The 17826-nt window shown below is 38.2% G+C and overlaps 1 protein-coding gene across 1 annotated transcript in view; it reads left to right on the forward strand.

Annotated features, from left to right (window-relative positions):
• Window positions 1–17183, forward strand: part of znf804a.L (zinc finger protein 804A L homeolog) — an 80670-nt gene extending 63487 nt beyond the window's left edge. Inside the window, exons 2-4 of the mRNA XM_018236867.2 lie at window positions 7667–7810; window positions 11481–11611; window positions 13553–17183. Of these exons, the coding sequence (XP_018092356.1) occupies window positions 7667–7810; window positions 11481–11611; window positions 13553–16562 (3285 nt within the window). The 3' untranslated portion in view covers window positions 16563–17183. The remainder of the gene's footprint in view (window positions 1–7666; window positions 7811–11480; window positions 11612–13552) is intronic.
• Window positions 17184–17826: the final 643 nt, after the last annotated feature.

A 17826-nucleotide genomic window follows, 5' to 3' on the forward strand; every position in this document is an offset into this window, starting at 1 on the left:
GCCTGTTTTCTGGGTACGCTTCTTGACTCAGTACTGAGTTGACTGTTTGGTTATTGACCCCTGCCTGCTTCCTTGACTACCATTCTGATTCCTGATTCTGTACTGTGCTGACTGATTGGTTATCCTGTTCCTGTTCCTCAACAACACTTGATCTCACCCATGTTCTGGTTCCCTTGCCTCTAGCCTTGGTTATCTCACTTTAAGACCTGGCGTCATCCGAGTAGCAAAGCGATCCTCCCGACTTAAAAGGCGGCTGTTATAGGCAGAAGCGTGAGCCATGGCTGGATCCTTGGCGTTTGTTCTGGATTTTGGGATATTGAACATGACACCATTATTGTAATTAATTCCTATACGTTCTTGTTTTATCTTGACTGATACTATATATGTTTATTTTATTATTATTCTAACCATTGTGATTTTATTATATTGCTTTGACATATTCTGCAATATACAGAGACAAAATATAATTCTTGTAAGTCCCTGCCCTTTTATAATCAAAGGTCCATATCACATTCACACCTAATATGTTCAGTTTATCAGGAGACAGTTAACTTTCCTGTATGTTTCGTCGCCCGCAAGTATTTTTGCGAAACTGCATTGAAAATTTCGTAAAATCCACCTCGACAAAAAAAAATGTCGCAAGTATGAAACTTGAAGCTCATCAAATTAATTTTGACGCCCATTCAATACGTTTAGCAAATTTTCGCCCTCTCACAAATTTTTTTGCCGTTTGCTAATTATTTGGTGAATCGAAACAGGACAGATTCACGCATCACTACATACAAACTCTTGAGTGCATGCAATCAGCCACTTGACGCTCTTTACCGAATATCTGACTTTAACTGAACAGTGTGTACAAGTGCAGTGCTACCACCATTTTAGCATTTAATAAAAGGGTAGTTAGCTCAATTAGCACATGTAACACAGCAATACATTGACTTCTTGCCTGAACTTTCCCCATCAACTTGATCCTTCTTTGGGGGATGAAATTGTTAAAACCAATTACAATGTTACATTTCTATTGCCTTTAACTAGCATAACCTTAAAAGGTAATGCCAAAAAATGAAAGTGTTTGAAAGAAATTAAAATACTTTGTACTGTTGCCCTGCACTGGTAAAACTTGTGTGTTTGCTTCAGAAATACAACTATAGTTTACATAAACAACTGCTGTGTAGCCACGGTAGCAGCCATTCAAGCACAGCATACACAGTAGATAACAGATATGTTCTGAAGAATCCCTTTGTAAGACTAAAGAGCTTATCTGTTGTTTATCCTTTGCCTTTTCTCCTTTTCAGCTTTGTAAAAAGTTAAAAAAATAGGGCCCCCCATAAAAGTTAAATCATTGGTGGCCAGGGGTTCAATAAAATAAAAAAAAACAAAAACAGTGTTCAGTGGAACTTACCTTTCTTCGTCAGCTTCTTCCGTTTTCGTTTCTGTTTGTTTTCTATTAGTTCTACTCAGGGAGCTGCAGAATTGGGTAGGGTGGGCGGAGCTGTAGTGCCTGCACGTTCCTCACAAGCTTCTATACTACTAGTTTTCTCTTAAGTCCCGGTAGATCGACACAGGGATTGGATAGACTTGAGGGTGAAATTTGACCTTCCCTCTTAGCTTATTAAATCACCATGCGGCTCTACCAGGACTTCATTAAACCAATAGTTTAGAAGCTGGGGAGGGTAAAAGAATTGTGTAGAAGAAGCTCCACCCTCCCCACCCAATTCTGCTACATAGTTAGTACAGCAGCCGAGCCCCCTAAGACCCATAAATCACCGGGCCCGGAACAACTGTCCCCCTAGTCCCCCCCCCTGATGGTGGCCCTGAGCACAGCACAAAAATACTTTTTATTTATGGTGTTACTGTTCCTTTAAACACAGTGCAAATCTAAGTGTATTTTTGAGTATGCAAATTAACTACCAGGTGTTTGGTGGTTTGGCAGGAGGTTCATAGTTTATATTCACACCGTATCCAATCACTTTGCAACTCATTTGTGTAGGCAAAGATCTGTTTAAGTTTGCTTTGAACTCAAGGCAATGTAGATACCGTAGATTGAGAAGCAACAGGAATGGGATGTTTAATTTTAATGAGCCACAGATGAGTTTGTTTTTGGTAACTTATATTATATTAAAGTTTTCAGGCATATAAAACATTGTGTAAAATACGGTCATTGTCTTTAGGCAAGGACTTAGTATAAACAGTTAAAATACTTTATCTCAACAAAATAAGAAATTGACATGGATAAAATTAAACTAGGGGGCTGTTGAGATGTGAGTTCTTCTGCATTCATACAGCCCATATGAATATGAAATTGTTAGGAGGGTAAAGTTGTTAGTCCACAAAGTTTCCATAGGAGCCATATGTCCAAGTAAAGTTTTCTTGTGTTTTTGGATGGTATTATTGCTCTTCCAATTAATTGCTATGGTTAGGAGGATGGCTGTTAAAATCTGATTAACTGAAGCATGACCACTCTTAGGCAGTTTTGGTAAAGGATTACCCAGCAGGAAGGTAGCAAGGTCTAGTGGGACTTGGCGTGCTAGTAGACGGCTCCAAAGTTCTGCCACTTTGGTTTATACAAGTTGGATGTTCTGCCATTTCCAGAAGATATGTGGGAGAGTGCCTTGTGCTCCACGTTTGTCAGGGAAATAATACTAGAAAGTCAGAATTTTGTAAATGTGCTTTTTGTCCAGTCTTCGATAGATAGGGATTGTGTGTGAACTCGGTCCCAATTATCCATATAATTGTGTGTGTTGGAGAAAGTTCAGGGGAAAGGTGAGTATGTTCTAAATTTGTGAATATAAGACCTGTGATGAAATTATGGGGATATTTATCAAAGGTTGCGTTTTAGAGGTTTTTGACAAGAAAAAAACAGAATGGAAAAAACTTGAATCAGTGAGTTTGGGGTGAAAAAGCAGAATACTCTAATTTATCTAGTTTTCCACTGAAAAAAACTTGAATCGATCGAATGTATCGAGTTTTCGAGTGAAACCCATCATAAAAAACAGAACATCATGAAGGCTACAAACATCTTCAAATGGTTCAAGGGACTTCTGCCATTGACTTCTACATGACCTCGACAGGTTTTAGCTGGAGGATTTTTGGATTTTTTTTTTTTTTAAAACCTAAAAATTTGAGTTTTGCCTGAACCTTTGATAAACTACCTCCTTAATGTTTCCCGGAATTCCTGACAAAGAGACAGGTTATTCCCCTGAAATGTTGAATTAAGAGTAATGGGTAGAGAATGTAAGTGGAGAGAGGGCAAAAGGGAATATTGAAAGTGGGATAGGAGAAGCTGTTCAAAGCGAAGTGTGAATATATATTTATATATGGTGTGCGCTAGGGAGAGATTTATTTAAGGAGAAGGAAAGTTTTTGTGCACTTGATGGTGCCAAATGTTAGGCACCCCCAAGTGATTGCAGTGACTTACTTAAAATCCGGGCCGGTGCTCCTATCAGCAGAAAACTGCATAGAGCAATCCTCTTCCGTCTTCTTCGTTCTTCACGTGGCTGTGCAGGGCAGTAGAACAAAAAGCCGAACTTTAACTAAAAAGTCGACTATTTCGTTCAACTGCGTCTGCCCAGGGAAATTTGAAGAAAGCAGAAGCCAGAAGTGGATCACCCTGCAGTGCTCACTGGAATAACTCAGTTTTCTGCTGATAGGAGCACCAGCCCGGGGTTTCAAGCAAGTAAATACAATCACTTGGGGGTGCCTAACATTTGGCACCCCGAAGTGCAAGATGACTTTCCTTCTTTAACACTGAGTATATATTCTAATGACTGCACACACTGTTACTTCTTTATTTAATTAGTCACGAACACTGTTACCCTTAAACTGAGCTTATCAGAAACTAACTGGTATTGTAATTATATTAAAATTCTCAATTATATTTTAACCCAGTCCTCAATCCACTTTCATTCTTTACCCATTACCCTAACTGCTTTTCTCCTATCCTCTATCAAATACTATATGGGATCAGGCCAGGTTGCTTTTAGAACCGTGTAGATTTTGCACAGTGGTGAAAGTTCCCTTTTAAGAACGTAAATTAGTACACTGAAAATGTTTAAACATTTGTATTCTACACTTTTACAACGTGATGCTTTGACTCCCATTGATTATTTGTGTGAAGCTTTAATTCTGCATGCGTGGAAAATATTCATTGGAAGCAGAAATGAAATATATGCTCCCCGCTGAGCTTGTTTTCTGTGACACTTTTCCTGACTTCCTACTTGGAAACAACATGCAGTCACAATCAGTTTAAAAATGATAAATGACAGCAGCATGGAAACAATTTAATATCCATTGTCATTCGGAGGACAAGGCAGTTTAACCTATTTATGGTGTTCTGTGTTTATCTCCAGCGCCACATATATTATATCTACAGTCTTGGACATTGTCCTGCCTCAAGCAGGTTAGAAAATTGTACCCCTACAGTTTTTCAAGGAGATCTCATTTTCTTGAACTGCTGGTTAATAGTGTCCCACTGGTACTGTCCTAACATAGTGTTGCATGGAAATGTCTTCTAGATGTTAGACAGAAAATATATACTGCAAAATGTTCCATCAACGTACTGATCTTATAATCCTTTTTTATTTAATCATATGACATCAATTACCCCTTTCAAAAATCTTATATATAAACGAAGCTATAAGTGCAGTGATCTATTTATCTTATAGGGAGAACATAATGTTTTCAGACTAAAGAGACTGAGCTGCACATTTACTGGGGCTCCTGCTGGGCTACCTCTATGCGGCAGCAGTTTTAGTCAGTGACGGGTGAACAATTCGAAGATATTAAAAATCCGCAAAAATGTAAAGTGCTTTTTAAAAATTCACCACTCAGGCGGCATAATGACTAGAGGCGATGAATGTTGCTTTCTTACATTTTCCCAAACCGTAAATTATTCTTGATAATTGATTGACTGTTAGCATAATAAAATATTTTTCATTGTTGATGTTGTTTTTTATGAACATTAAAGCAGCGATAGTGAGAACGGATCAGCAGATATTCATCAGTCTGTAGTTTTGATATTTAAATTTAATAAGGATTATCATGCTGTTTATTGGGAAATAGATACCTTGTTTATCAGGTTGGCTTATCTACATTGCATTAACATAATAAAAATATTTATTTAAAAAAATATTCATATACACAGTGATAGCTGATATATATGGAGCTTGGTGATGTCACATGCCTCATAGAAACCTTTGTACTTAAATAGTAGAAGTCACCTTAGAGTTCACTCAGCCTTCAGAAGCACTGTGCCTTTATATAGGTCTTGGAACCTCCTTGACACCCATAGTAATAATTGTGAATATTGAATAAGGAACATGGTTTCCTTGCCCTTTCTCACACAAGCCATAAAGCTTATTTTGAAGATCCAACATGGCAGTTCACCGTTAAAAAAAATCAACTGGTTCATGTGGAGCACTTCTTCAGCAACTGTTGGTTTGATCTAGTTGGCGTGGCTTCAACATAACCAAGACTATGATTATTTGACTGACAGATATTGCTTATCACATCACATTCTCTCTTTCTATTAGCAAATAATACATTTAGAATATTTATAGATTAAATATCTATTTGATTATTAGCTGCTAAATAAAAACTTCATGGTTTATATTTTTTTACAGCTCTAAAATCTCAGAATATATAATCAATTAATTCATTTAAATTAAATAACTATTATTAATTAAAATGAGAGTCTATAATGACATAAATAGTCTATACAGAATAAAGCACATAATGTAAAGCCTAGACAATATATACATATTGAAATTTGTGTATTAGAGAGTTGGACCACTCTATCCTTTCTGTGAAGGTTCAGTTTTCTTTGGACCATTCATATACAATTTCTGAACAGCCACTTGGCATATCTGATCATAGTTCCAAAATAGTGTGCAGTTGCCTCAAATGTCACAATATTTTACCTATGCTTCTGGAGAATAGCAATATATGAATTAAACCAGTGATCCCCAACCAGTGGCTCGTGAGCAACATGTTGCTCACCTGCCCCTTGGATATTGCTCCTGGTGGGCTCAAAGCAGGTGCTTTTTTTTCAATTATTGGCTTGGAGGCAAGTTTTTGTTACATAACAACCAGGTGATCTACAAAACAGAGGCTGTAGGCTACCAGTCCACTAAGGGACTACCAAATGGCCAATCACAGCCCTTATGTGGCATCCCAGGGACATTTTTCATCTGTATGTTGCTCACTGGTGAAAAAGGTTGGGAATTCCTGAATTAGGCTGACTAAATGGCTCATTTACTTAACCCAGGGATACAAGTTCTAGATCACTATGGAGCACAAGAGTGTGCCCCTTAGTGCTATGTAGAAAGCAGCCCGGGTCAGCAGCTATCTGCAAAAATCTGGCATTCGGAGCAGCGATCAGCGTCAGGAGGTGCAGCAGCCCTGTCTTTACTATCTGCCTTTGGGTGCATTGGCTGTCTTACCCAAAAGACTAAAGCTAAAGTCTTAAAGACTTAGGGGGTAATTTACTAAACCTCAAATTTATCTGGTCAGGCTTTTTATTTTTAATGGAAGAGTTACTATACCCCGATGCTGCAAAAAGCCCAAATTTGAAAATCTGCCATCTCAGACCTGTCAGGTTGCTGTATAAGTCAATGGGTGAGGCACCTATCTCAATTTAAAGTTATTTTGGTCTGCACTGGGTTTTGCCTGAAAAGCCTAATTTTTCTGGGTTTTAGGGGAAAAAATTTACGAAAAAAGCCTGAAAAAAAAATAGTGTTTTCACTCAATTGTATCGTGTTTTTTCGTGATCAATTTGGGTACACTGCGTGAAGAATGACTGCAGCACTCTGCTCTCTTTCTCAAAGTGCAGATACCTTCAGCATGCCCCTTGAATCGAATACTCCATCAAGTGGGGTGGGTGGGGGGACCCAAGTGAGCATACCAAGCCTTTAACGCCCACATAGTAGGAAGGTAAAAATACGCTGTTTTTTATTTCTTAAAATAAACTCAATAATAATTAACAATCCAAGAACTAAAGTGTAATTTCAGCAGAAAGCTAATTAACCTGAGCTTACAGTCATTTCCTTTTATGTATGTTTAGTGTTTTACCTCAGCATTCTTTTAATTACTCTACAATAAGTTACACATAATTACACGCATTTGATTTAATGTCATACAACACTGAAAAATCGGGTTTAAATCACTCTGTTTGTTACTACTTAAGAAATGTAAATGCCTAATAAAGGGTGAAATCGAGCAACTTTATTAAAAAGAAAAAAAGTGCCTGAAATTGTATGAAATAATGTAGACGTGCATACTAATCTAGATTGATTTCTGTGAACAGTTTAATATTGCACTTGTTTCAGCATTTTTTACCCCCCCCAACTCAACACTTGATTGTATTTAGCACCAAATGTTTCTTGAATTTAGTAGACTTTAAAGCCAGAGTGAACAGACAATAAATGTGGCAGCCAAATATGCAATGAAATGATTAAAGAAACTGATATTAGTGTTATTTATAATATCTATCTGACTGTCTGTCTATCTCCCATCTATCTATACATCCATCTATTTATCTCTCATCTATCTATCTATCTATCTCTCATCTGTCTGTCTCTCTATCCATCTATCTCTCTCTATTTGACATAATACCGTTATATATTGATGCAAAATATAAAGCTGATGTATCTCTGTCTCTTTGCTCAAGGCCTGTGCAGAAAAGGAAACTACGAGATCAAAAACACTCAAGGATCTCAAAGCCAACTTCTATTGTGACCTTTGTGACAAGCAATACCACAAGCATCAGGAATTTGACAACCACATAAATTCATATGATCATGCGCACAAACAGGTATTTGTTTATCCAATGATGCCTTATATATATATTCATGGCAGAACACTAATCCTATATTTTGTCCTCAGTTAAATTACACTGTTTCTCAGTTGAGATGGTGTAACTTACTCTGTGTCAATGTATGCTGCATCAGGTTCCCACATACATATCATACACCAATACAGAAACCACTACTGCAGGCTGGGTGTGTTTTTGTGTATTCAGTGGAAGTGAGTGTGGCTTTTGTAAAACCATAGAGTATTTTGTGGTAAACTATGAAAGTTCTTGACTTTCCCCTTAAGAAAGGTTTTGGTTCTTAGGAACCAAAACATTTGTACCAATAAACCATTTACATCACACTATTTTCTGTCTGTATCTTAAAGTCTCTCCCCCTTGCTGTAATGTGGGCATCATGGAAATGCTTAACAATTTCCCCCTTTTTTTTGAATAAATCATGATCTGTTGGAAAAAAAACTGTATTTAGAAACAGAGGTTGTTTATATTTAGAAACTTGACCATCCCTTTTAAGAAACAAGCCCTAAGAATTAACAAGCTCAGCTGTGCATATTCGAGTATTATTTGAAAAGCAAGGTGGGTACCATGATACCCACACCACAGCATGAAATTTACATAGGGCATTTAAGATATTGTTGCTAATAAAACACCTCTAAAATTAGATTTTTTTTTGCCTGTAATGGATCCTATGGGAGATGACCTTCCCATAATTTAAACCTTTCTGGATTTCAAATAAGAGATACCATACCTGTATAAGTTACACATTGATTTCACATTTTCATATCTATAAGTCTAAAAGCAGATAAAACAAACATCTGTTATACCCAGGGACCACTAAACAAATTCTTGCAGAATAAAAGATGTTCTGATACAAAACAGCCTGATTTTTTCCAAAAATATTATTTGCAGATGTTTATCAGAAATACTGTAGAAGTGCATAAGGCACTTTTTCCTGTTTCCATAACCCTATTGACTTGGCTGATACGGAACATGGGCGTAGAATGCCCCTTTTATTCAATGGTGTCATGAGAAACAGTATACTTAGATGGACCAGAGGAACACAGGTTTATTAAACAAACCTCAAAAAACACATATTTGTTTGGTTGATGTCAGCTCTGCAGATGAATGCTAAACTTTTAATTGGCCCTACTTCAACTGATGTTGAGTGGATTGTTGGCCTCTATCTAAAAGTCAAATACACTTTATTAATGTAACAAATGAATGGGGAGAATATTACAATTATGCAAACAATTATCTGAAGTGACAAAACAGTATAATTGTTATCAATATGAAAGTATAATTACAAGCACAGAGACTGGCCTGAACAGCTTCTTTGTAATCAAGTTCCATTTAACAAGGTTTTCATAGGTAAGTGGTTGGTAAATAACTGAAACATATTTTCATTATCAGCCATTAGGGCTATGGCACACTAGACGATTAGTCTTCTGCAATATCTGCAGGCAACCAATCTCCTGCAAATGATTTCCAACTGGCAATAAGATAAATCGCTTTGGTTTTCTGTTGCTTGATGTTTCCTGGATAATGGATAAATCTTCAAAGTGGCCCATTCATGCTTTGGTTACAGCTTTGGCTTAATTTATCAGGGAGACCACGATTAAACTCAATTTCTGTAAAATCACCAATGCCATGAAAGTTATTAAAAGATACGGATAAAAAAGTAAGAACGAAAATAGAAAATTATTTACATTAGAAAGTCATTAATCATCACTTAATCAACAAGTCATTGATCAGTCCCTAATTTCATTAACTACATTAATCAACTGACATAAAAATCCCTTAACTATCCTCGCAATACCCCATAATCCCTAATCACTTCAGTTCACAGTTCATTTAGTATCATACAGTCCTAAAATTGTTTACTCTCACACATTTCTTCATGATTAATTGCTTCCATAATCTGCAGTTAATTATCCAGAACTGAGCGCTTATTCAGTCACCCCATGAATGGTATATTAAGCACCCACCTACCAGTGTGGTCATTATCACATCATATGGCAGTGATGCTAGGAGATATTGCAGTGTTTATTGGAAGTTCACCCCTATATGTATCTTTGTGTCCCCCAAAAAATGTAGTAGATAGATTGTTATAGAAGTTTGTTTAATAAAGATAATCAGCCCTGGGTATAGTGTATAAAGGGTTATTCTAAGCTGGAGCATTTCATGTGCATGTTCATGTGTATTCAATAGAAGTTACTACATTTAGGCTTACCCCATAAACTAGAATGAAATGAAATGAAAATGGCATCCAGTACTCAACTTAACATGGAATAAGTTAGAATTTAGATTGGCATTACTAAGCAATGACTTTCCCTCACATATGGGCATACACGTTATTATCATTAACCTTTAAATAGCTCAGACATGTTCATGAATCACTTTTCAGAGATTATACAGTCCATGGCCCCAGCAGAGCTTACAATGTAATGTTCCTATTTACACACATAGTAGGGTAAGTTTTATTTTGTGGGTGTTAAACTGCAAGAAGAGGAATCACATTTACCCAATTACAATTTAAGTTTCCTATCACAAACATACAGTATAACACCCAGCACTGGAAGTGCACTCTGAAAAGGTTAGGCACAACATGCATCCAACTTGATAACACACACACAAGGGCATTCATTTTGATGACTTAATTGAGATGTGGCCAAATTTGCACACGCACACCTGGCCTCTCCAAACGATTAAGTACGGTGCCTGGGGTATAGGAGGACGGCCCCTCCACAGTTAATGAATACAAAGTAACTCCAGCACACGTAACATGCTCAAGGGATTGCTCCCGTGTTTAATGTCAATCCAACAATACAACGTTTCGGGGGCGTGCCCCTTCGTCAGGAATTGTGAAAAACAGAGCTGGAACTAGGGGTAGGCACATGCCTAGGGTGCAAATGTGGGGGGGCACAAGGCACATACCTCTTCTGTCACCTACCCACTAGTCCAGGCCCGTGTCCCCACACTGGGTGCTGGTTTGTGCAAACGTATTGGGGCAGCATTGTGGGTTTAAAACATAGGGATTTGCTTCCAAAATTCTACTTTGTACAGTGCATTTATTTAAGTAAATTAGCACTTGCAGCTTCTGGATTTGTTTACTGAAAACATGTACAAAAATGTTTCAGCTGCACAAGAGGTGCAGGCTAACAGAGCCCACACTCTATAAGGGGGAAACAATAGTATTTTTTGCAGAAAAGCCCAGTAGCCATCATGGGCCCTCCCTGTCCCAGCAGCAACATTGGGGCAAATGCATACACATAATGAACGAGTGCCCCAGCTGGCTCCTTATGCGGCTGTCCCAACATGGCCATTATCCAGCTAAAGTGTTTCTTCTGCAGAACAAACTATTTCCACCCCCTTCCCTTTTGGAATGTGGGTCCTGTTAATCTGCACCACCGGTGGGGGAACTCCCTTTAACATGGAACTTTGCTTCTTTTTGATTTAGCAGAAACTTCTAGGTAGAATTGTTCTACAATGTTGGCATTGGCTGAGTAAAAACAGAGAGCACACGTTGCTAGGAAGGGAATGGGGTAATGGAACTGCAGAGGGAATCAGAATAAAAACCTGCCAAAGTAGCTGACAATAAGAAGGATTTTCTGTTGCTATTTTGATCGTTCTTAGAAAGAGATCTGTTTCACAAAGATACCAATTTTCCCAACAGAGACTTAAGGAGCTAAAACAGAGGGAATTTGCACGAAACGTGGCATCAAAATTGCGGAAAGATGAGAGAAAACAGAAAAAGTATTTGCACCAGCTGCACAAGGCAGCGAATCTCAAGAGAGAAGCAACTTGGTGAGATATTGCATGAATGGGCTTTGCATAAAATACAAATCATTTGTACCAGTTCTGTAGGCCCCCATAGACAAGCATTGCAACCAAATATAGGAATGCTTGGAATGCTGCAAAAAGTGCTGGGAGTCTTTAGTCCTCAGCCAAAATTCACATCATTTTAAAGCACCGGACAACCAAAACAAGGTGGCAATTTATTGTTATTGAAGACTATTCCGTTTATTGATTTGGTGCATCCTTATTAAAGTTTAAGGACAAGAAAATCTCAAATCACTGGTTAATTTAGTCCTTTTGTGCACAATTCAGTGCGCTTTCAAGTGCCAAGTCCAGAGCATTGGGGGGTGCCTAACATATTGTTAACCCCCGCTTTATGCTTCCTTACTAGTGGAGATAGGCTTGTACCCAGGGATATTCTCAAATCTTTCCAATTCACCTCTAACTCCATTGAAGATTATTCTAGTGTGCTGGGATTTAGTGCTAAGCACCCAGGATATCTTTATTAATGTAACGCTACTGTGCTGTGTGTATTGGACACAAACTATAAAAGCTTTAGTAGAATCACTGGGGGTCATTTATATACTTCGCGCAGGGCAGATTGGTTCGCAAATTGAATATATTTGCCCTGCGCATAGTTATATTTAAAAGCTGAATAAGTGGGTGCAAATAGAATTGCAAATTTTTTTTTTTCACAATGCGAATGTCTATAGCAGCTTTTTAAATAGGTCACAATTCGCAAATTGCGAATATTTATGCGCACACTCTGCGACTCAATTACGCCACAACTTTGGTGGCGGATAAAATATTCGCAAAACAGTTTTGCAAACTGCAAATTTAAGTTACTGTCAATGCTATTTTCGTGCACAACAACCTCGTAGATTGGGTGTGCTCGCGCAAACTTCCGTCTCATTTGTGCGCCATTTGCGAAAATTTATTCACACTGCGAATTCGCAAATATCGGAAAGACAGGCAGAGCAGTGCAATATATTAGCATTCAGGAAAAAACATGCACGATACAACCATTTGCAAAAAATATGCGCTGCTCAACTTTATAAATGACCCCCACTGTGTTTTGGGCAGGTTTGTTATTCTAGTTTTCTAAACTCAAGAATTTGTACTCCCTCTAGTGGTAATATTTAAATACTGCAATTCACACTTTATATTTGCGTTGAGAAGCATATTGTGAGGTAAAAGGTTGAGATACATTCCTTTCTCTTTTTTATGCTGAACGGCCACGTGGATTTAGCTGTGCAAGTAAGCAAACTTGCACCGAAGCTACGTAAAGTAACTGTAGCATAGCAGGGCAGAATAGTAATAACAACAATTTCAGAATAATGAATACTTGGTACAAGGGAGCCTTTTGGACATTTTTAGGACATTTTTGGGAAAATCTAATATGAATTTTGCTTTAAGCATATAAGCTTATTAGTCCATCAAGTTCAATTTTATTTCTCTGTATAAAACCTGCCAAACTTATGATTTATCCAGAAAAAGTCACAATAAAATCCATAATTCAGAGGTGTATATCACCCTCCCAGCCCATGTCTCTACCTTCAAACTCCAGGCCCCCCTGAAGGGCAGTGCTTTATGGTTACACTACTATGTCTGTGTTTATATTCTCATTACAAGGAGTTAGGAATGGGCATGAAATTACATTATTGGGAGCAGGTATAGTTGAACGAGAAGTTCTCCATGTTTAGTGATGCCATTTGTGTCACATAACTCATTATAACTTTTGTATTATATAAAATAGCATATTCCCTATTGTAAAATATGAGAACAACTTGACGTTCCATGACCTGTATAAAAGCACTTGCCCTTTGGCCATTTGCAATTATATGATTGTGGAGCTCTTTGGAGACTTCTAATATCCTTATATTTTTTTACAAAAGATGCTAAAATATTTCCTATAATTCTTCTGGTTTTTTTTATTCTTCTTTTATCTAGTGCTCCTGGAAGTGGCCCCATGTTCAAGTCAACAACTGTTAGCGTTCACGACCACACACATGGAGGTATTCAAGATGAGCTTGTCCATTCAGAAGGTCATTGTTTTAAAAGCATCCATGAAAAGTCAAGTGTAATGCCTATTATTTTGGCAAGTTCTAAAATTTCAGAAAATTCCAAGCAACAATTTAATTGCCAGACTCAAAAAAGCCATGGGCACAAATTTAGTTTTTCTTTTGCTTTTCCTAAAAAGGCACAAATAAAGCTGGAATCATCTGCTGCCATTTTCTATGAATTCAATGATGACATTTCTGCTAAGCGTGGTTTAAAAAGGAGAAGCAGATTTGTCCCTGAGTCCTTCACTGCTCTGTCGGCTTTGCCAGCTGATGTCCTCCAATGCCCAAGCAAAACTCAACAATCCATAGCGGTTTCTCTAAATCATTCATTGAACAACAAGCATAAAGCTGAACATGCACATTCTAAACTTCAGTCTGCACTGGCAGCAGAAGTATTTCTCTTCCCAAGCAGTGACCACCATTCAACAACGGGTTTATCAAAACAAACCTCAAACAAAGTATATTGCTTGCAGGACCAGAACCTGAAACAGATGCTTACATCTGTAGTAAATGTATTCCCAGACCCAGATATTTGTCATATAAAAGTGCCTCAATATAGTAATGTCGCTGGAGCTACAACAACAATAACTTGTTCTAAACAAACAACATGTTGTCAAGAAGTTGTTAAGGATGAGTTTGCTGTCATAGACATCAAATCTGGGACATCCAACTTAGAAACCACAATTCAAGAAGCTCATTGTGATGAGTCTGCTATTCCAAACAAAGCACAACAAAATGAAACCGCTGCAGTTATTCAATCTGAACACAAGCATCAAGAAAATAAAAATGTGTCAAATATTCTTTTCCCATCAAGTGATAACATGGCTAATTCAAATGCACAAAGAAAAGATGGACCATTCAAAAGACCAAGTCGTGCTTTTTATCCTGTGAAAAGTAAAGATGGTTCAACGGTTCTTCAATGGCCTTCTGAAATGTTAATGCACACATGCACAGAACCCTCAATCTCTTACAGCTGCAACCCACTCTACTTTGACTTCAAAGCATCAAAAAGTGCAGCACCAAAGGGGAACGTACAAAGAACTCATCCATGTGATCAGCTGTGTCCAACTTGGAAAAATATTACCAATAAAAGTTTCAGTACCAAATTTAACAGAAATTCTGTTTTACAGGAACCAGAAGGGAATATGAAAAAATATAATGTAATTTGTTTTGTCAATAGAAATAAAAAACACAATTCCAGATGTTATCTGGACAAAATGTATCATCTGGATACTAAATGCAACAGACGCAAGACAGAAAGATGCAAAAAACACGATCATAAGTGCAAACTGAGGCAACATAGGTGCAACCATGGATCCCAAGCGGAATCAAGCAGGTCATTGAAATGTAGATATAGGCACAGGTGGTCTATGGAGAATGATGGAGTGGATATTTGTAAAAGTTTGAGTAGTCAATATGCAGACTTGAAAGGGTCTCCTGGTTCCATAGATGATCTAATAGCTTCTAACCAGATGCCAGACACTGAGGGTCCCACCACTGACAGATCTTTGGCATTACAAATGAAGCCTCAATGTGGATTTCTAAATGGAAAAGCAGAATTTGAAAGCCACTTGCAAAACAATATGGCGTCTCTACACTACCAGTTGGGGGTGTCACCAATAAATCATGGCTGTGAAAATGTGATATATTCAAGTACAGTTTCTAACTTAAACACACATAAAGCAAGCTCAAGTCATCAAAAAGTTGATGCCCAACATAGCTTGACTTTAAAAAGAAATCACAGCCCTTTTATAGATGAACTTGAAACACGAGGTAAAAAACGCAAATTGAGTGAACCTTTCTCTTTATCCATCCAACAAATCACTTTCTCTGAGCAGAATTACTTTGTGTTATGGAAGGCAATACATAGAAAGCTGGTGGGCAAGGTCAAAGGAGATATCAATGCCAGCAGAACCATATGCAGATCTTCAGAGCATAAGTTCCCAATATATATAAATGGGAAAATTCTGAATTACCACAAGTGGCAAAAAATGTCATTTAAATCAACAAAGTGCCTCAACAACATGGATAAAAGCAAAGAAAAGAAGGTGACCCAAATATGGAATGGTTTCCTGGAGATTGGTGACAATAAAGAACAATGCTTATTGGCTGCTCACATTCCTGATCTTGTGACAAATCATGAAATTACCTTAAAAGAAAAAGTATCAGAAGCAAACGAAGATAATTCCCACTGCAGTAACACTGCACCAGAGCAGCAGTCACTGCCTCCAGACAGAAGAGCAGGAAAGGATCCCGGTTCAAGTAGGAGCTGTATGAAATGTGCTGCACTTGAGCTCACAAGCCAGGCATACCATTCTAAGAAAATACCCACTAACTCTCAGTCATTTCCCACAGGGCAGTTCCGACCCCATGACAGCTGGCTGCATCCCAAACACTTCCCTCCATTTACTAAAAAACATCATCCATTTGCAGGATACAGACATGAATTGCAGCCCCAAATTTTTCCAGGTAAATTCAAAACTGTATTTCCTTCGACAGCAACTCAGTCTTGTTCATCATTATATCCTGTTTTGTATGAGCAGCCATTTTGCTCTACCGCATCAACTATGGTGCAACACACTTTCACGCACCATCATGTGACTGTCCTTTCTGCAGCTTGTTTTGCAGCAGCCTCCACTGACACTGGGGCCCATATGGATTTTCAGCAGCAGTTTTTCTCTCCTCAAGCCTATTCCCGGGCTCCGTTATACCAAGTTACAGGAGAGCCAAGACTGTGTCCTGTGGACCACATGTTCTCTTTACCACAAGCGCCAGTTGTGCCCACGTCAGTCCACCACTGTTTGCCTTTGCCCTTTCCCCCTATCTCTCACACTGCTGTTTTGCCTCCTCTTCATATGCCACAACCCTCTCTTATTCCACTGCAGTCTATTTTTTAATTGTCATTTGTTTAATTATGAAATGGAAATGTGGAAACCTGTGAAACATTTGGACTGCAATTTTGTTGCAGCTACAGACAAATGTTAATCAACCATGCCCCTTCAGCTGTTTTTAGAATCATGTACTGTATGTCATCTGCATTTTGGAACAGTATGGTAGGTGTCGGTGGTTATGTAGTAACATGTGCCATGTTTACCCCCTAGGTATAATACCCACCAGCTGGGACTGGACTGCTGATTGAAATCAAACATTTAATTGGTTGCTATGGGTTGCTAAACCTCAAGCAAATTAACTCATTATTGTATCAAGTGATACTGAAATATTCCTACCAGTAGAGGAATGTGTCAGTATCAGTGATTATTAACTGTACCCAGTTTACCCACCCCCATCCTCTGGGGTTCACAGAAAGGGTTAGGGTTTTTTTAACCAATAGAATACTGTCCTTTGCATATAGGAGTTGGCTTCATTTTGGGAAGGCAACGCATTTTTCCTTAAATTGTCATAATTCTGTACCCAAGGGGTAAGGCTGGGCAATCCTTTAAAACAAGGGTCCCCAAACTTTTTTTTACCTGTGAGCCACATTCAATTGTAAAAAGAGTTGGGGAGCAACACAAGCATGATAAAAGTTCCTGGGTGTGCCAAATAAGGGCTGTTATTGGCTATTTGGTAGCCCCTATGTGGATTGGAAGCCTACAGGAGGCTCTGTTTGGCAGTACACCTGTTTATATTGAACTTAAGCTGGGCTCCAAGCCTGGAATTCAAAAATAAGCACCTGCTTTGAGCCCACTGGGAGCAACATCCAACGGGTTGGTGAGCAACATGTTGCTCATAAGTCACTGGTTGGGGATCACTGTTTTAAAAGCATATATAACATTTTTACCCCAGCCTAAATATGAGCCCATCCTACAATAAATGTCCCATGCCCCTTAAATGTCTGGGGAAAAATGTTAAGCCAAAAAAGTTTAATAGTTAAAACATTTGCAGGCAATCCCGCTTAAAAAAAGGACAAGTCGCCTGCGTTTTTACAACTTAAATGCATTTCCGGCAGACAGGATATGATGTCACTGACGTAAGATTGAGGAAGATGCAGCTTCATTTTAGCAGTTCGTCTGGTCTAAGGGGGTGAAGTAAGAATTCAAAGTAATGGATAGTACACCCAATTTAAAGAAAAATAAGTACATTTATTCCAAAAAACAAATAATGAACAAAAAATAATAATAAAGTAAGAAGGTGAGCCCAACGCGTTTCGACCTTAAGGGTCTT

Source organism: Xenopus laevis, chromosome 9_10L (assembly GCF_017654675.1).
Source record: "Xenopus laevis strain J_2021 chromosome 9_10L, Xenopus_laevis_v10.1, whole genome shotgun sequence".
NCBI lineage: Eukaryota > Metazoa > Chordata > Amphibia > Anura > Pipidae > Xenopus > Xenopus laevis.